We start from the raw sequence: 21,398 nt of genomic DNA, 5'->3' as shown, positions 1-21,398 counted from the left end.
GTAAACATAGTAAAGTTAATGGATTGAATGTCCCCATGGGGTTGCAGATTTATTGAAAGGGGAGAAGAGCCAAAAACATATGAGGAGGGGATCGGAGGGTAATAGGCTGAAAAGAAAGATGGAAGATATTACTGGTAATGAAAAAATCTAGTTACAACCTAGGAAGTATTATAATTAAGTAGCTTTCGAAATACAATCATTAGAAATGAAGACTCTAGAAAATGAGAGCTCAAGATGCAGCGAAAACTGTTATCGGCAAGCACCTTCAGAAGACTGAGAACACAAAACAGCTGGAAGTAAATAGAAAAATAAAAATTCCTTAAGGTACTCCAAATGCTACATCCTGTAAATTTTATGTTAAGGAGCTAGTTATCATCTGCAGACTAACCATTTAGAATATGGTAGTTGGTAATAGACCTCTTTGTCTTTCACTGTAACCAAAACATCATGAAGAACATAGTATTAGAAGTGTTCCAAACAATGATTGGTTTTAGGTATCCACAGAAAATACGAAAGCATGGCGTCAGCAAGAGGTATGCAGTAGTTATACAAGCAATCATCTCATCCCCGAAAAGCAACCCTACTCCTTATTCTGTACAATAATTAGAATTTTTTTTCCAAGGGAAGATTAAGCAGATTAAGATTTACCTGCTAGAAATTATTTAGCTCATAGGGGGCATTAATGCAAGACAGGGGTTCTCATTCTCTTTCTGGCTCCAACAGCCCAAGGGTGAGGCTCACCTGCATGGCACAGAGACCGCACTGCCATGGAGTTCTAGCACTCTAGCGATGGTTCCATCTTCTCTCTCCTTGACAAAGTCTTTGGAATTCCAGCAAGTGAAAGTTATAGGAATTATCTTTTAATCCATTCAAATTTATTTCTTACTTTAAAAGTCCGGGTACATTAACTTTCTTAGAATCAAAAGATTTGGAATTCACTTTACAACTTATTTAAATACATGAATATGTTATGAGACCTTGGCTAAGAGCCACTAGTTTAAGTGATTATTTAATATTCAATGTAAATCTCGGTGCTAGAAAATATGCACAATAAATTGTAGGTGTACACTCAATTTTGTGTCTTCTCTGATTGGTACTATGAATTAAACTCCATAAAAAAATAAAAGGAAGAGAAGGTTATGATATCTGCCTTTCTTATAGGCAGTTATTAGTACTGATGGGAGTTACTAACTATAATGCACATGCTATACTAATGTGATTACATGGGTATTCCTATTTTTACCTCAAAGGATTATAAGTGCATTTAAGGATGTATATGAAAATCAAGTCCTCTATATCCAAACCACTTAACAACATCAGCTAAAAAGATGTCTGGTCCCTCATCATGCTAAAAATATATATAAGCATTGGTAGATAAAGAATCACTGGCAGGAATACTTCTAAAGAATAGAAACCCAACATCTTTATGGTAGGAAAATAAGATATTTACATTAAGATTCCTAAGAAACTATGCTCTAAAAGAAGCTTACTCTATAAACATCTCCTTGCACAACAGGCCAACATGACTCTGATTTAAAAAAAAAAAAAAACACTTCTGTTGACTTCACTGTGGTAACAGTCACAGAATTTTAAATTTTGGAAACAGAAATACCAAAATGAAACTCTCGTGGGCTTGTACCTGAAGAGATAATCTTTAAGGAAACAATCCTTTAGCATTAACTTTTGGCTTCTATGCTGCCAAACTGGCAGCATCCTGCAAGAGGCTTGTTTTTATGAATCTGAATCACAAGCTTTCATTTCAATACCACTTATAACTTAGATCAGCATGATAGACTTCACAGCATAGGAGTGTCATGGTGCTTTATTGAGCAGAGCATAATTCCTTTTAAAAGCTTGATTCAGGAATGCTAGAAAATGTTCATTCCTAAAGGTGACTTAAGAAGTGAATTGAGAACTGTAAAACTTACTTGACCGTAAAGGTCTGAGAATTACTTTAAGCCCTTTGGACATTTTCATTTCACTGTGGGAATTAACGGGACTCTGGATCAAGTGAAATGCCAAAAGAAATAAAGCTCTTTAATGCAGTGTTTATGATGTTGGAATAATTATACTGTAACATAAAATTTTGCATTTCATAAGAATTTCTGATGAAATATTTTATATTAACATTTCTTTCATTTATCAGAGACTTCCAGAGCAAAGTTGTTCTCACCGAGGAGTTTATATTCCTGATCTTATAGTAATTCAATCACATAAACCAAAGACTTGCTGGTGGATCTCCGTGTGTTGGGAGTACTGGGTGTGTAATCTTAATAAACAGTGATCTAACAAAAGAAGCCTAAAGCCTTGTTCTCTAACAGACTTATAAAAGTAATTATACCTTTATTGAAGTTACACCACTCTCAAACCCCTGCTGTTCCTGCTGTTTCTTAAAGATGGTTATTTTCTACTTAAAGAAAACAGACAGGCTTTAGAAGAATAGCTGGTGTTCACTAATATTACACAATTTAATCAGATTCTCTGTGCAGCTTATATAACAATGGTACAAATATTTCAACCCAAATAATAAAAGACTCAAAGTTTTAAAGAAACCCAGAATGGCTAATTAGGGTAACCTAATAATCGGAGTAACAACTCATGTGACTGTAGGATAGAAAAGAAAGGAAAGGGGAAAGTTTTCCACAGGCAATGACCATTCCCAGGGCATATCATTAGCATAGGCTTTCACAGGCTTTGCAGAGCCATGGATAGGGTCAAAAAAAGGCATTAACAGTGTTAAATAATGTAAGATGAGACAAAATGTCAAGAACTATCTTTTAAAAGTGTTAGAGGAGAAAGCAGGCAGAATTTTAGGAGCAGCTGCTTGGATTAGGTAGCTGAAGCAAGGTGAGGAGAGTCAGACCTTTCAGGATTGCTCTTTGCCCCTAGGGTTTGGTCTCTAGTTTATTCAGGGGTATTCAAGCTCTAGGGAAAAGTGTTTAAATAGCTCCTACTGTCACAAACTGATTTATATCCAAAATCTAATTTGCATTGTGCATTTGGAAACATCCATTTTCAATAGGCAGATGACAGGTGAATAAGGGACTTAAAATAAGAGGAATCCTATAGGGAAAAGCAGCCCCCATCAACTAGATCTCAGTGAATGATCTGGCATCTTTTAGTCAGCAGTTTTAGTAACATCGTGCCCTCTCCAGGTACCCACCCAGCAGACACGTCTCCTCTATTCAGTGTTACCAGAAACCCTGTAAATTCTAATTTGCTTTGCACACAATCCCTTATGCGTTAAACCTTGGTCTTTTTTTTATCTAGTTAACTCATCCTACAATGATTGACTAAGTCTTAAATACACTCTATAACTTTCCCTGATTTCCAAACTTAAGACATAATTAATATCTGTATCATCTTAGCACCTGATACATGTGTGAATGTGTAAGCATTTACAACATTGTATTTATCCGGTTATATATGTGCATGTCCCTCCAGTTATTATGGAGACTCTGAAACCTTTGAACCACATTACATTTCATAGCACATATTAAGTGCTTAGAAGATCTTTGTTGAATATATTTGCAACAACAATTTTATCAAAAAAGATTCTGGATTGTCTCAACCAAGGAAGACATCCATATAATATGCTCTAATGCATTACCTTTCTCTTTATGACTTATACCAGAAATTATCCATCAGAGAAGAGAAAGTGCTTGTACCTTTCACATGGCTGAAAGCATTAGAGAATATCGGTTAAAATACCAGGGGGAAAAAAGTGGCATCCTTTTACACAGGGTTACACTACACCACTGACAAAACCTTTATATCTTTGTAATGCACAGAAAGAGTCTGTAGATTCAGGGGACCTTAGCAGTAATCCCTCAGAGCAGGTGGGACAAACGTCAAACACTTCTCAAGCTATCCAGTGTTGCATAACAAAATACTTAAATCCTGCTAAAAAACTTCATGGCAGTACAATTCATTGGACTCATTGGTGAAGTGGAAGTGATAGTAGAAAGACTATTCCTGTTGTTCAGTCATCAGCATGGGTGCCAGACTTTCCTAATATTGACCACATGCCTTAATCATCTTTATTGCTTCATTTCTGATAAGTAGATTTTGTGCTAGGAATTATATTCATTTACCTGCCTCCACATTTTTGAGCATTTTATCCTCCTCTAGTGAATAAATGTAGACCTATACGTCATGAGCTCTACTGAACTGGATCATGACAAGGATCTGAAGACCTGACCAATATCAATATGTCTAAAATGAGAATCATTTTCTCCGCATAACAAGCCATCAAAGGAATCTAAACTGATTTGAAGAGGTAAGAAAAAAATCAACACCCATTGGCATTAACGGTATACATAACACACTTGATAAGAGATAAATGAGCAGATATTTCAGATCAGTGGGGCAGGACGCGCCACATGCTACATAGCCCGCCGTCATTATCTGGCCACAAACTCATAAAAAGACAACGAAAAGCCAAACTGACTGAAATTAAAGCTTAATGGATGGAGGTTAGAAATAAAAATTAACTCCTTATAGAGAAACAGTGAGTTCATGGATTGAGATTTGTACCAGCAACATAAATACATAGTGTGATCACATTTTTAATATATATATAAAAAAAAGAAGACATTGCCAGACACTTTCCCCAAATGGTTATGGTGGCACTACTAAGAGATCTTTAAAAGACCTGGCTACCTGCTGTAGTTGACCTCTAGTCATTCTGAATCATAAAACTGTCAGTATTTTTCATTTCATCTTTGCTTTTTGTATGCATTTTCAAAATGATTTATGACAAGAATGTGTTAAATTTCTTATTTCTTATTTATTTATTTATTTATTTTTGGCTATGTTGGGTCTTCATTGCTGCACATGGGCTTTCTCTAGTTGCAGAGAGCGGGGGCTCAGTAGTTGTGGCTCACAGGCTCTAGAGCGCAGGCTGAGTAGTTGTGGCGCATGGGCTTAGTTGCTCCGCGGCAGGTGGCATCTTCCCAGACCAGGGATCGAACCCATGTCCCCTGCATTGGCAGGTGGATTCTTAACCACTGTGCCATCAGGGAAATCCTTTCTTTTTTAGAAGTAATTTAAAATAAGGCTTTTGTAACATGTTACCTCTGATAATTCTGCGTTATTTTTTTTAATGTTTATTTATTTATTTTCTTATTAGTCATCCATTTCATACACATCAGTGTATACATGTCAATCCCAATCTCCCAATTCATCACACCACCATCCCCACCCCCCACCGCTTTCCCCCCTTGGTGTCCATACGTTTTTTCTCTACTTCTGTGTCTCAATTTCTGCTCTGCAAACCAGTTCATCTGTTCCATTTTCTAGGTTCCACATATATGCGTTAACATACGATATTTGTTTTTCTCTTTCTGACTTACTTCACTGTGTATGAAAGTCTCTAGATGCATCCACATATCTACAATTGACCCAATTTCATACTTTTTTATGGCTGAGTAATATTCCATTGTATATATGTACCACATCTTCTTTATCCATTCGTCTGTTGACGGGCGTTTAGGTTGCTTCCATGTCCTGGCTATTGCAAACAGTACTGCAATGAATATTGTGGTACATGTCTCTTTTGGAATTATAGTTTTCCCTGGGTATATACCCAGTAGAGGGATTGCTGGGTCATATGGTAATTCTATTTTTAGTTCTTTAAGGAACCTCCATATTGTTCTCCATAGTGGCTGTATCAATTTACATTCCCGCCAACAGTGCAAGAGGGTTCCCTTTTCTTCACACCCTCTCCAGCATTTGTTGTTTGTAGATTTTCTGATGATGCCCATTCTAACTGGTGTGAGGTGACATCTCATTGTAGTTTTGATTTGCATTTCTCTAATAATGAGTGATGTTGAGCACCTTTTCATGTGCTTCCTGGTCATCTGTATGTCTTCTTTGGAGAAATGTCTATTTAGGTCTTCTGCCCATTTTTGGATTGGGCTGCTTGTTTTTTTAATATTGAGCTGCATGAGCTGTTTATATAATTTGGAGATTAATCCTTTGTCCGATGATTCATTTGCAAATATTTTCTCCCATTCTGAGGGTTGTCTTTTCATCTTGTTTATGGTTTCCTTTGCTGTGCAAAAGCTTTTAAGTTTCATTAGGTTCCATTTCTTTATTTTTGTTTTTATTTCCATTACTCTAGGAGGTGGATCAAAAATGATCTTGCTGTGATTTATGTCAAAGAGTGTTCTTCCTATGTTTTCCTGTAAGAGTTTTATAGTGTCCAGTCTAATTTAGGTCTGTAATCCATTTTGAGTTTATTGTTGTGTATGGTGTTAGGGAGTGTTCTAATTTCATTCTTTTACATGTAGCTGTCCAGTTTTCCCAGCACCACTTATTGAAGAGACTGCCTTTTCTCCACTGTATATCTGCCTCCTTTATCATACATTAGTTGACCATATGTGCGTGGGTTTATCTCTGGGCTTTCTATCCTGTTCCATTGATATATATTTCTGTTTTTGTGCCAGTACCATATTGTCTTGATTACTGTCACTTTGTAGTATAGTCTGAAGTCAGGGAGTCTGATTCCTCCAGCTCCATTTTTTTCCCTTAAGACTGCTTTGGCTATTCAGGGTCTTTTGTGTCTCCATACAAATTTTAAGATTTTTTGTTCTAGTTCTGTAAAAAGTGCCATTGGAAATTTGATAGGGATTGCACTGAATCTGTAGATTGCTTTGGGTAGTAGAGTCATTTTCACAATATTGATTCTTCCAATCCAAGAACATGGTATATCTCTCCATCTATTGGTATCATCTTTAATATCTTTCATCAGTGTCTTATAGTTTTCTGCATACAGGTCTTTTGTCTCCTTAGGTAGGTTTATTCTTAGGTATTTTATTCTTTTTGTTGCAATGGTAAATGGGAGTGTTTCCTTAATTTCTCTTTCAGATTTTTCATCATTAGTGTATAGAAATGCAAGAGATATCTGTGCATTAATCTTGTATCTCACAACTTTACCAAATTCATTGATTAGCTCTAGTAGTTTTCTGGTGGCATCTTTACAATTCTCTATGTATAGTATCATGTCATCTGCAAACAGTGACAGTTTTACTTCTTCTTTTCCAACTTGTATTCCTTTTATTTCTTTTTCTTCTCTGATTGCCATGGCTAGGACTTCCAAAACTATGTTGAATAATAGTGGTGAGAGTGTACATCCTTGTCTTGTTCCTGATCTTAGAGGAAATGCTTTTAGTTTTTCACCATTGAGAATGATGTTTGCTGTGGGTTTGTCACATATGGCCTTTATTATGTTGAAGTAGGTTTCCTCTATGTGCACTTTCTCGAGAGTTTTTATCATAAATGGGTGTTGAATTTTGTCAAAAGCTTTTTCTGCAACTATTAAGAGGATCATATGGTTTTTATTCTTCAATTTCTTAATATGGTGTATCACACTGATTGGTTTGAGTATACTGAAGAATCCTTGCATCTCTGGGATAAACCCCACTTGATCATGGTGTATGATCCTTTTAATGTGCTATTGGATTCTGTTTGCTACTATTTTGTTGAGGATTTCTGCATCTATATTCATCAGTGATATTGGTCTCTAATTTCCTTTTTTTGTAGTATCTTTGTCTGGTTTTGGTATCAGGGTGATGGTGGCCTTGTAGAATGAGTTTGGGTCTGTTCCTTCCTCTGCAATTTTTTGGAAGAGTTCGCGAAGGATGGGTGTTAGCTCCTCTCTAAATGTTTGATAGAATTCACCTCTGAAGCCATCTGGTCCTGGACTTTTGTTTGTTGGGAGATTTTTAATCACAGTTTCAATTTCATTATTTGTGATTGGTCTGTTCATATTTTCTGTTTCTTCCTAGTTCAGTCTTGGAAGGTTATACCTTTCTAAGAATTTGTCCATTTCTTCCAGGTTGTCCATTTTATTGGCATAGAGTTGCTTGTACTAGTTTCTTAGGATGCTTTGTATTTCTGTGGTGTCTGTTATAACTTCTCCTTTTTCATTTCTAATTTTATTGATTTGAGTCCTCTCCCTCTTTTTCTTGATGAGTTTGGCTAATGGTTTACCAATTTTGTTTATCTTCCCAAAGAACCAGCTTTTAGTTTTATTGATCTTTGCTATTGTTTTCTTTGTTTCTATTTCATTTATTTCTGCTCTGATCTTTATGATTTCTTTCCTTCTGCTAATGTTGGGTTTTGTTTCTTCTTCTATCTCTAGTTCCTTCAGGTGTAACGTTAGATTGTTTGAGATTTTTCTTGTTTCTTGATGTAGGTTTGTATAGCTATAAACTTCCCTCTTAGAACTGCTTTTGCTGCATGCCATAGGTTTTGGATTGTCCTGTTTTCATTGTGATTTGTCTCTAGGTATTTTTTGATTTCCTTTTTGATTTCATCAGTGATCTCTTGGTTATTTAGTAACGTATTGTTTAGCCTCCATGTGTTTGCTCTTTTTACGTTTTTTCCCCTGTAATTCATTTCTAATCTCATAGTGCTGTGGTCAGAAAAGATGCTTGATATGATGTCAATTTTCTTAAATTTACTGAGGCTTGATTTGTGATACAAGATGTGATCTATCCTGGAGAATGTTCCATGCACACTTGAGGAGAAAGTGTAATCTGCTGTTTTAGGATGGAATGTCCTATAAATACCAATTAAATCTATCTGGTCTATTGTGTCATTTAAATATTTTGTTTCCTTATTAATTTTCTGTTTGGATGATCTGTCTATTGGTGTAAGTGAAGTGTTAAAGTCCCCCACTCTTATTGTGTTACTGTCAGTTTCCTCTTTTAGAGCTGTTAGCAGTTGCCTTATGTATTGAGGTGCTCCTATGTTGGGTGCATATATATTTATAATTGTTATATCTTCTTCTTGGATTGATCCCTTGATCATTATGTAGTGTCCTTCCTTGTCTCTTGTAATGTTCTTTATTTTAAAGTCTATTTTATCTGATATGAGTATTGCTACTCCAGCTTTCTTTTGATTTCCATTTGCATGGAATATCTTTTTCCATTCCCTCGCTTTCAGTCTGTATGTGTCCCTAGTTCTGAAGTTTTTCTCTTATAGACAGCATATATATGGGTTTTGTTTTTGTATCCATTCAGCAAGCCTGTGTCTTTTGGTTGGAGCATTTAATCCATTCACGTTTAAGGTAATTATCGATATGTATGTTCCATTTACCATTTTCTTGATTGTTTTGTGTTTGTTTTTGTAGGTCCTTTTCTTCTCTTGTGTTTCCCACTTAGAGAAGTTCCTTTAGCATTTGCTGTAGCGCTGGTTTGGTGGTGCTGAATTCTCTTGGCTTTTGCTTGTCTGTAAAGCTTTTGACTTCTCCATTGAATCTGAATGAGATCCTTGCTGGGTAGAGTAATCTTGGTTGTAGGTTTTTCCCTTTCATCACTTTAAGTATATCATGCCATTCCCTTCTGGCTTGTAGAGTTTCTGCTGAGAAATCAGCTGTTAACCTTATGGGAGTTCCCTTATATGTTATTTGTCATTTTTCCCTTGCTGCTTTCAATAATTTTTCTTTGTCTTTTATTTTTGCCAATTTGACTTCTATGTGTCTCGACGTGTTTCTCCTTGGGTTTATCCTGTATGGGACTCTCTGCACTTCCTGGACATGGGTGGGTATTTCCTTTCCCATGTTAGGGAAGTTTTCGACTATAATCTCTTCAAATATTTTCTCGGGGCCTTTCTCTCTCTCCTCCTTCTGGGACCCCCTATAATGTAAATGTTGTTGCATTTAATGTTGTCCCAGAGGTCTCTTAGGCTGTCTTCATTTCTTTTCATTTTTTTTCTTTATTCCATTCTGCAGCAGTGAATTCCACCATTCTGTCTTCCAGGCCACTTATCTGTTCTTCTGCCTCAGTTATTCTGCTATTGATTCCTTCTAGTGTATTTTTCATTTCAGTTATTTTATTGTTCATCTCTGTTTTTTTGTTCTTTAATTCTTCTAGATCTTTGTTAAACATTTCTTGCATCTTCTTGATCTTTGCCTCCGTTCTTTTCCCGAGGTCCTGGATTATCTTCACTATCATTATTCTGAATTCTTTTTCTGGAAGGTTGCCTATCTCCACTTCATTTAGTTGTTTCTCTGGGGTTCTTTGTTGTTCCTTCATCTGGTACATAGCCCTCTGCCTTTTCATCTTGTCTGTCTTTCTGTGAATGTGGTTTTTGTTCCACAGGTTGCAGGATTATAGTTCTTCTTGCTTCTGCTGTCTGCCCTCTGGTGGATGAGGCTATCTAAGAGGCTTGTGGAAGTTTCCTGATGGGAGGGACTGGTGGTGGGTAGAGCTGGCTGTTGCTCTGGTGGGCAGAGCTCAGTAAAACTTTAATCTGCTTGATGCTGATGAGTGGGGCTGGGTTCCCTCCCTGTTGGTTGTTTGGCCTGAGGTGACCCAACACTGGAGCCCGGGCTCTTTGGTTGGGCTAATGGCAGACTTTGGGAGGGCTCACGCCAAGGAGTACTATGCAGAACTTCTGCTGCCAGTGTCCTTGTCCCTTGGTGAGCCACAGCTGACCCCCACCTCTGCAGGAGACCCTCCAACACTAGCAGGTAGGTCTGGTTCAGTCTCCTATGGGGTCACTGCTCCTTCCCCTGACTCCCGATGCACACGCTACTTTGTGTGTGCCCTCCAAGAGTGGAGTTTCTGTTTCCCTCAGTCCTGCTGAAGTCCTGCAATCAAATCCCGCTAGCCTTCAAAGTCTGATTCTCTAAGAATTCTTCCTCTCATTGCCAGACCCCCAGGTTGGGAAGCCTGACATGTGGCTCAGAACCTTCACTCCAGTGGGTGGGCTTCTGTGGTATAAGTGTTCTCCAGTTTGAGAGTTAACCACCCAGCAGTTATGGGATTTGATTTTATTGTGATAGCACCCCTCCTACATTCTCATTGCAGCTTCTCCTTTGTCTTTGCATGTGGGGTATCTGTTTTGGTGAGTTCCAGTGTTTCCTTGTCGATGATTGTTCAGCAGTTAGTTGTGATTCCGCTGTTTTTGAAAGAGGGAGTGAGAGCATATCCTTCTACTCCGCCATCTTGAACCAATCTCCTTGCATTATTTTATCATTAAAATTTCTTATGCCCTAGAATACTACCTTTTTTAGTCCTCTTTAATCCCTTCTATGCTTAATCAAAATCTTATTATTAGGGCTTCCCTGGTGGCGCCGTGGTTGAGAGTCCGCCTGCCGATGCAGGGGACGCGGGGTCGTGCCCCGGTCTGGGAGGATCCCACATGCCGTGGAGCAGCTGGGCCCGTGAGCCATGGCCGCTGAGCCTGCGTTTCCGGAGCCTGTGCTCCACAATGGGAGAGGCCACAACAGTGAGAGGCCCACGTCCCGCAAAAAAAAAATTAAAAAATAAAAATCTTATTATTAGACAGTTTGTTCATATGAAAACAATTTTAGGGGAAACTCATTATATGCTCTCCATTTAATAACATAAAGCCATATCTTGAGAAAATAACAGAAAATCCAGTGTTGTCTGCTTGTAGTGGGTAAAGCTGTGCCCTGAGGAGCAGGAGGCCCAGGATACAGTTACAATTTGCCACCAACTAGTCAGAGAGGCTGAAATAATTCATATCCTATCTCAGACCATTGTTTCTTCAGATGCAGAGGGTATTTCGGGTTTTAACATTTTTGTCTAGGGCTCCACAGTGAAAGTGGATTTGTCTTCATTGTTGAGTTCATTTCAATTGCAGAAAACAACCTAAAAGTTCTATTTATGTGTTGAGAAAACACTGGAAAACCTTCAAAGTTCAAACTTCTAAAATTAGTTAGATATGAGGATAGATAATATAGAACCAAATTATGATTTTCTTTCCTTTGAGATATGCCATCCTATTGTTATTAGTTTCATTTGTTGAGATGTAAATGAATATCAAGTAAAGGTTCTCATGTTTGCATAGTCTTCAGCTTTTAAGATCAGCCACTACATGCAGTCTGAAGGGGCTTCATTATCCCAAAGGAAGATTTTCAGACAAAAATCACATCCTCAGTCACAATTTTTTGTTACCATAGTGATAAGAAAAAAAATGGAAAAAAAAAAAAAAAGCTAAAAATACCTGAACACATACAGACAGTTTTGGAACTTTGACCTACTTGGTGTCATACACTGACGAAGTTAATCAGTTTAATTAAGTACATATGGGTTAGGTGAAATATTCTACTGGATGAAAAAATGTGTAGGTTGCACATCTGGAGCTATTATCCACAATCAAATAAGTCAGTATGAATGAAGAAGATTGACAATCCAAAATGCATAAAATCAGATTCTCTTAGAAGAAGCAAGCAGAAAACATTAATTTAGCTCCATTTCCCATAAATTTTCTGTTTTCTTTCCATTATTTTAGAATATCTCCATTTTAAATTAAAGCTTCTTATAAACCACTAGAATTTTTGAAGTGGATGTAGCAGCATAATTGGACATATATTTTAAATTATGTTAGAGTGGCTTCTTTCTATAAAGGAAAGCTTCCCAATTTTAGGCATTATAATAAAAACAGTATGTTTTATACTAACTGTTCTTTTGAAAATTCTAGTTTTAATAAGAAATTTAATAGAGTACATCATTTTCAGAAAACCTACTATATTGCAAGGCATTATCTAGTCTGTGAAAGATCAATAAAAGGCAATACTTTCTGTCAAGAATATTTTAACCATCTATCTAATTATGCTTTTGTAACACTGAACTTTTAAATTTTATTCCACATAGTAAAATGGAAAGAGCATTGAACTTGACTTGAATAGACCAGGGATAGTTTCTGCTCTCCTAATGACTTAAAAAGGTCTCTAAGTCTCAGTTCTCTCATTTGTAAAATGAACAAAAATGAGCATATCATCTTCTCTAGCACACAGGTCATTATGGTAAGCAAGAGATGATATGGGTGTAAACCAGTTGATAACATTCAATACAAAAATCTCTATAGAAATACGTCATTCAACAATTAGGTTCAACATTTTAACATTTTCAAAATAAAAATTATGAAAATTAATTGTCATAATTATCTAAGTATACTTAAAATTATTTAAGAATAATAATAGCAAACATTTATTGAGCACTTATAATGGGCCACATGTTTTACATGAATTATTTCATTTTAATCTCATAACAGCCCAATGACTTAGAGTATTATCTTCCTTTTACATATATATAAAGTAAGGCATAGCAGAGATAAATAACTTGTCCAAAGACATACAGCTAATAAGTGCTGAAGCCAGGAATTAAATCCAGTCAAGCTAATACTAAGCCATGCCCTAAACCTAAGCCTTTATGATATACTCCAAAATAATCAGTGAAGGAAAATATCACTATGAAACTGTTAATTTGAAGAAAAACATATTTTAAATTACCAAGTTTCTGAAGTATAAGTTTCTGAAATCCCTAATTGATTTTATTTTGCTGCATTCAATTTTTAAAATTTTATTATTATTTATTATAAAGAAAAATGGTAAGAATTTAAATATAAACAGTAAATACAGAATACCCTTATGACAAGTTATTACTCTATCATAAATAATGTTGTAAAAGATACTTATGGCTTGGAAATTAATGAGTATTGTTAAGCAAAAAAGTAGATTTTCAAATATTTAGAAAATTCCAATTTTCATAAAAATGTTATATGCACAGAAAAAAACTGGGAATGATGAACATCAAATGTTAATTGCTATTGGTTAGTAATCTTATATATTTCTATATTGCCAAATTTTCTATAATAAATATTTAATGTTTTTGTCATCAGGAAAAATTTGCTTAAACATCCAACATGATCTGGATGCTTCTCCAGACTGTGAACAAATATTTACCAAGAGTCTAGAAAACTTTTCTAGGTACTAGGGATTCAGCAGTGGCAAAGCAAAGTCCATACATAGGTAAAGAATTAGATAATTACACTAAGAACTAACAAAGGAAGAGAACTTCAACCTTTAATGAAGCTTCAACCTTGTCACTCTGACATTAATCATACCTTCCTACTGGTATGTGGGTCCTTCACCTCTACTAAAAAAAAAGGTCCTGAAATATTTTGTTTTGCTTGTTTATCTTTTCCTCTCAATTAAATTACGGGTACATCATTCATCATCTTTAAACATGGCAGCCAGCCATAGCATTAGTGTGGACACAGAAAGAAATGATGAGAAGAATCTTAAGGAGTTAAGGAAAATTCAATGAGATTTCCCAAACCTTGGTGACAATTTGCACTCCATTACTAATCTTTAGAGAATGGAGAAATGTTGTTCCATTTAACTTACTAAATATTTCCATACAAAAACAATATTATCATTTCACTTATTGACTGTTCAGAAAAGAAATGATTTTCTAACTGTGAAAATCTATTGCATTGAAATAATTGATAATGTTTAAACATTTAAACTTGACTATATTCTTTGGTACCAAATCTATTCAGCAGAAATCATTTTAGCATCAGTATTTAAAATACATGGTGGTTTAAAATATATCCTGACATAACTTATATTGTATCAAAAATACATTAAAAGCTTAAAAAGCTAAAGAATCTCTTCTACCTCTCTAAAAATAATTTTACCGTATTAACTTCTTTTAACCTGTTCTTTTAATCTCTTCTTTCTGATATATTAAAATCAGGTTTTGAAAATTTGAAAAAAAGGGACTTATAAGAGCCCTGTGGATGAAAGGCTCTTGGTGCTGCAGCCAGGAGTCAGTGCTGTGCCTCTGAGGTGGGAGAGCCAACTTCAGGACACTGATCCACAAGAGACCTCCCAGCTGCACATAATATCAAACAGCAAAAATTTCCGAGAGATCTCCATCTCAACGCCAGCACCCAGCTTCACTCAACGACGAGCAAGCTACAGTGCTGGACATCCTATGCCAAACAACTAGCAAGACAGGAACACAACCCCACCCATTAGCAGAGAGGCGGCCCAAAATCATAATAAGTCTACAGACACCCCAAAACACACCACCAGACGTGGACCTGCCCACCAGAAAGACAAGATCTAGCCTCATCCACCAGAACATAGGCACTAGTACCCTCCACCAGGAAGCCTACACAACCCACTGAACCAACCTTAGCCACTGGGGACAGACACAAAAAACAACAGGAACTACGAACCTTCAGCCTGCAAAAAAGGAGACCCCAAACACAGTAAGATAAGCAAAATGAAAAGACAGAAAAACACACCGCAGATGAAGGAGCAAGATAAAAACCCATCAGACCTAACAAATGAAGAGGAAATAGGCAGTCTACCTGAAAAAGAATTCAGAATAATGATAGTAAGGTTGATCCGAAATCTTGGAGATAGAATGGACAATAGAATGGACAAAATGCAAGAATCAGTTAACAAGGACCTAGAAGAACTAAAGATGAAACAAGCAACGATGAACAACACAATAAATGAAATTAAAAGTACTCTAGATGGGATCAATAGCAGAATAACTGAGGCAGAAGAACGGATAAGTGACCTGGAAGATAAAATAGTGGAAATAACTACTGCAGAGCAGAATAAAGAAAAAAGAATGAAAAGAACTGAGGACAGTCTCAGAGACCTCTGGGACAACATTAAACGTACCAACATTCGAATTATAGGGGTTCCAGAAGAAGAAGAGAAAAAGAAAGGGACTGAGAAAATATTTGAAGAGATTATAGTTGAAAACTTCCCTAATATGGGAAAGGAAATAGTTAATGAAGTCCAGGAAGCACAGAGAGTCCCATACAGGATAAATCCAAGGAGAAATACGCCAAGACACATATTAATCAAACTGTCAAAAATTAAATACAAAGAAAACATATTAAAAGCAGCAAGGGTAAAACAACAAATAACACACAAGGGAATCCCCATAAGGTTAACAGCTGATCTTTCAGCAGAAACTCTGCAAGCCAGAAGGGAGTGGCAGGACATATTGAAAGTGTTGAAGGAGAAAAACCTGCAACCAAGATTACTCTACCCAGCAAGGATCTCATTCAGATTTGATGGAGAAATTAAAACCTTTAGAGACAAGCAAAAGCTGAGAGAGTTCAGCACCACCAAACCAGCTCTACAACAACTGCTAAAGGAACTTCTCTAGGCAAGAAACACAAAAGAAGGAAAAGACCTACAATAACAAACCCAAAACAATTAAGAAAATGGGAATGGGAACACACATATCGATAATTACCTTAAATGTAAATGGACTATATGCTCCCACCAAAAGACACAGATTGGCTGAATGGATACAAAAACAAGACCCATATATTTGCTGTCTACAAGAGACCCACTTCAGACCTAGAGACACATACAGACTGAAAGTAAGGGGATAGAAAAAGATATTTCATGCAAATGGAAACCAAAAGAAAGCTGGAGTAGCAATTCTCATATCAGACAAAATAGACTTTAAAACAAAGACTATTAGAAGAGACAAAGAAGGACACTACATAATGATCAAGGGATCGATCCAAGAGGAAGATATAACAATTGTAAATATTTATGCACCCAACATAGGTGCACCTCAATACATAAGGCAAATACTGACAACCATAAAAGGGGAAATCGACAGTAACACATTCATAGTAGGGGACTTTAACACCCCACTTTCACCCATGGACAGATCATCCAAAATGAAAATAAATAAGGAAACACAAGCTTTAAATGATACATTAAATGAGATGGAGTTAATTGATATTTATAGGACATTCCATCCAAAAACAACAGAATACACATTTTTCTCAAGTGCTCATGGAACATTCTCCAGGATAGATCATATCTTGGGTCACAAATCAAGCCTTGGTAAATTTAAGAAAATTGAAATTGTATCAAGTATCTTTTCCGACCACAACGCTATGAGACTCGATATCAATCACAGGAGAAGATCTGTAAAAAATACAAACACATGGAGGCTAAACAATACACTACTTAATAACGAAGTGATCACTGAAGAAATCAAAGGGGAAATCAAAAAATACCTAGAAACAAATGACAATGGAGACACGACGACTCAAAATCTATGGGATGCAGCAAAAGCAGTTCTAGGAGGGAAGTTTATAGCAATACAATCTTACCTTAAGAAACAGGAAACATCTCGAATAAACAACCTAACCTTGCACCTAAAGCAATTAGAGAAAGAAGAACAAAAAAACCCCAAAGTTAGCAGGAGGAAAGAAATCATAAAAATCAGATCAGAAGTAAATGAAAAAGAAATGAAGGAAACGATAGCAAAGATCAATAAAACTAAAAGCTGGTTCTTTGAAAGGATAAACAAAATTGATAAACCATTAGCCAGACTCATCAAGAAAAAAAGGGAGAAGACTCAAATCAATAGAATTAGAAATGAAAAAGGAGAAGTAACGACTGACACTGCAGAAATACAAAAGATCATGAGAGATTACTACAAGCAACTCTATGCCAATAAAATGGACAACCTGGAAGAAATGGACAAATTCTTAGAAAGGCACAACCTGCCAAGACTGAATCAGGAAGAAATAGAAAATATGAACAGACCAATCACAAGCACTGAAATTGAAACTGTGATTAAAAATCTCCCAACAAGCAAAAGCCCAGGACCAGATGGCTTCACAGGCGAATTCTATCAAACATTTAGAGAAGAGCTATCACCTATCCTTCTCAGACTCTTCCAAAATATAGCAGAGGGAGGAACACTCCCCAACTCATTCTACGAGGCCACCATCACCCTGATACCAAAACCAGACAAGGATGTCACAAAGAAAGAAAACTACAGGCCAATATCACTGATGAACATAGATGCAAAGATCCTCAACAAAATACTAGCAAACAGAATCCAACAGCACATTAAACGGATCATACACCATGATCAAGTGGGGTTTATTCCAGGAATGCAAGGATTCTTCAATATACGCAAATCAATCAACGTGATACACCATATTAACAAATTGAAGGAGAAAAACCATATGATCATCTCAATAGATGCAGAGAAAGCTTTTGACAAAATTCAACACCCATTTATGATAAAAACCCTGCAGAAAGTAGGCATAGAGGGAACTTTCCTCAACATAATAAAGGCCATATATGACAAACCCACAGCCAACATCGTCCTCAATGGTGAAAAACTGAAAGCATTTCCACTAAGATCAGGAACAAGACAAGGTTGCCCACTCTCACCACTCTTATTCAACATAGTTTTGGAAGTTTTAGCCACAGCAATCAGAGAAGAAAAGGAAATAAAAGGAATCCAAATCGGAAAAGAAGAAGTAAAGCTGTCACTGTTCGCAGATGACATGATACTATACATACAGAACCCTAAAGATGCTACCAGAAAACTACTAGAGCTAATCAATGAATTTGGTAAAGTAGCAGGATACAAAATTAATGCACAGAAATCTCTGGCATTCCTATACACTAAGGATGAAAAATCTGAAAGTGAAATCAAGAAAACACTCCCATTTACCATTGCAACAAAAAGAATAAAATACCTAGGAATAAACCTGCCTAAGGAGACAAAAGACCTGTATGCAGAAAATTATAAGACACTGATGAAAGAAATTAAAAATGATACAAATAGATGGAGAGATATACCATGTTCTTGGATTGGAAGAATCAACATTGTGAAAATGACTCTACTACCCAAAGCAATCTACAGATTCAATGCAATCCGTATGAAACTACCACTGGCATTTTTCACAGAACTAGAACAAAAAGTCTCACAATTTGTATGGAAACACAAAAGACCCCAAATAGCCAAAGCAATTTTGAGAACGAAAAATGGAGCTGGAGGAATCAGGCTTCCTGACTTCAGACTATACTACAAAGCTACAGTAATCAAGACAGTATGGTACTGGCACAAAAACAGAAATATAGATCAATGGAACAGGATAGAAAGCCCAGAGATAAACCCACGCACATATGGTCACCTTATCTTTGACAAAGGAGGCAGAAATGTACAGTGGAGAAAGGACAGCCTATTCAATAAGTGGTGCTGGGAAAACTGGACAGCTACATGTAAAAGTATGAGATTAGATCACTCCCTAACACCATACACAAAAATAAGCTCAAAATGGATTAAAGACCTAAATGTAAGGCCAGAAACTATCAAACTCTTAGAGGAAAACATAGGCAGAACACTCTATGACATAAATCACAGCAAGATCCTTTTTGACCCACCTCCTAGAGAAATGGAAATAAAAACAAAAGTAAACAAATGGGACCTAATGAAACTTAAAAGCTTTTGCGCAGCAAAGGAAACCATAAAGAAGACCAAAAGACAACCCTCAGAATGGGAGAAAATATTTGCAAATGAAGCAACTGACAAAGGATTAATCTCCAAAATTTATAAGCATCTCATGCAGCTTAATAACAAAAGAACAAACAATCCAATCCAAAAATGGGTAGAAGACCTAAATAGACATTTCTCCAAAGAAGATATATAGAGTGCCAACAAACACATGAAAGAATGCTCAACATCACTAATCATTAGAGAAATGCAAATCAAAACTACAATGAGATATCATCTCACACCAGTCAGAATGGCCATCATCAAAAAATCTAGAAACAATAAATGCTGGAGAGGGTGTGGAGAAAAGGGAACCCTCTTACACTGTTGGTGGGAATGTAAATTGATACAGCCACTGTGGAGAACAGTATGGAGGTTCCTTAAAAAGCTACAAATAGAACTACCATATGACCCAGCAATCCCACTACTGGGCATATACCCTGAGAAAACCATAATTCAAAAAGAGCCATGTACCAAAATGTTCATTGCAGCTCTATTTACAATAGCCCAGAGATGGAAACAACCTAAGTGTCCATCATCGGATGAATGGATAAAGAAGATGTGGCACATATATACAATGGAGTATTACTCAGCCATAAAAAGAGACGAAATTGAGCTATTTGTAATGAGGTGGATAGACCTAGAGTCTGTCATACAGAGTGAAGTAAGTCAGAAAGAGAGAGACAAATACCGTATGCTAACACATATATATATGGAATTTAAGGAAAAAAAAAATGTCATGAAAAACCTAGGGGTGAAACAGGAATAAAGACACAGACTTACTAGAGAATGGACTTGAGGCTATGGGGAGGGGGAAGGGTAAACGGTGACAAAGCAATAAAGAGGCATGGACATGTATACACTACCAAACGTAAGGTAGATAGCTAGTGGGAAGCAGCCGCATAGCACAGGGAGATCAGCTCGGTGCTGTGTGACCGCCTGGAGGGGTGGGATAGGGAGGGTGGGAGGGAGGGTGACGCAAGCGGGAAGAGATATGGGAACATATGTATATATATAACTGATTCATTTTGTTGTGAAGCTGAAACTAACATACCATTGTAAAGCAATTATGCTCCAATAAAGATGTTTAAAAAAAAATAAATAAAAAATAAAATAAAATGCAAAAAAAAAAAAAAAAAAAAAAGCTAAAGAATCTCTTCTACCTCTCTAAAAATAATTTTACCGTATTAACTTCTTTTAACCTGTTCTTTTAATCTCTTCTTTCTGATATATTAAAATCAGGTTTTGAAAATTTGAAAAAAAGGGACTTATAAGACAAGTTTAATGAAAGTAAGAGAAGGAAGGAAAGAACAAAGGAGGAAAACACGGAGGAAAAAAAGAAAGGAGAAAGCAAAAAAAAGAAATGAGAAAATACCTCTATGGACCAGGTCCCAAACCTCATCAATTTGCTGGTGCATTGGGAAATGACCACAGTCATTGAAGTACTTAAGGAGCTCACTTCTTTCTAATCCTTGCCAATCTTCTCTTCTAGCAAACACTGTTTCATAGACTACAAGGAAAAAAGATAAAATAAAATATTTTCTTTGTAAATAACAAATCAAATATACACCCCACCTGAAAGTGTGATCTGGATTTGAAGACACTTTCACTCCAGTTTTATTTTGATGTCTGGTGATAAGCCTCCATGAGGTGAGTAGGACCATGTCAGCCTCCTGGGGCAGGCAGAGGAAGTGGGCATGCTTCTCCCTCCCCCACTCCAAAGGCGGGAAATTTGGTCTTGCTTCCCCAAAGAGAACACTGGCATCCTCTGGCCTGGTTTACATGACAGTTGTCCATAGACTCTACATATATCAACGTTCAAACCACATCATAAGACATAGCTCAGGGCTTCTGGGGGCCTGATTTCTGTTGACCCATTTCAGCATGCATTTTTTATTAGTTTTGATTAGTTTCCCTAATTTTTTCATCTCTTTTTGACTTCTACCCACATTCTAACTATTTACTTGAATTGGTGATTCCACATTGGACTGCTTATTCTACTGCTGATTTTGCCCTTAAAATATCTACTTTTTGGTAACATCATGCATTCCTACTTCCTACTTTAATGTCTTTTGTCACTCCTGGCTCAAGGCTTCCCCAGAAAATCATTCAGTCGGGACAACCCTCACCTATTTCCCATACTTGGCATTAGACAGGGTTTAGATAATGACCAAGAGAACTGATGCATGCGTTTCATAAGTGTAGTTCTCCATTTTATTTTTGTTTCAAAAAGATGAAATTGAGTCTCCATTCTAAAGTATATGGATTAGCCCCATAAATCTG

At 36.6% G+C, this 21,398-nt stretch overlaps 1 protein-coding gene across 1 annotated transcript in view; it reads right to left on the bottom strand.

The window, feature by feature from the left end:
* IQCM (IQ motif containing M) overlaps positions 1 to 21,398 on the bottom strand; it is a 350,482-nt gene that overhangs the window by 172,622 nt on the left and 156,462 nt on the right. The window contains exon 13 of the mRNA XM_060298710.1: positions 20,491 to 20,625. Coding sequence (XP_060154693.1) covers positions 20,491 to 20,625 — 135 coding nt within the window. The remainder of the gene's footprint in view (positions 1 to 20,490; positions 20,626 to 21,398) is intronic.

This window comes from Globicephala melas, chromosome 5, assembly GCF_963455315.2.
Source record: "Globicephala melas chromosome 5, mGloMel1.2, whole genome shotgun sequence".
NCBI classification, from domain to species: domain Eukaryota; kingdom Metazoa; phylum Chordata; class Mammalia; order Artiodactyla; family Delphinidae; genus Globicephala; species Globicephala melas.
This window is presented reverse-complemented; position numbering and strand designations above follow the sequence as displayed.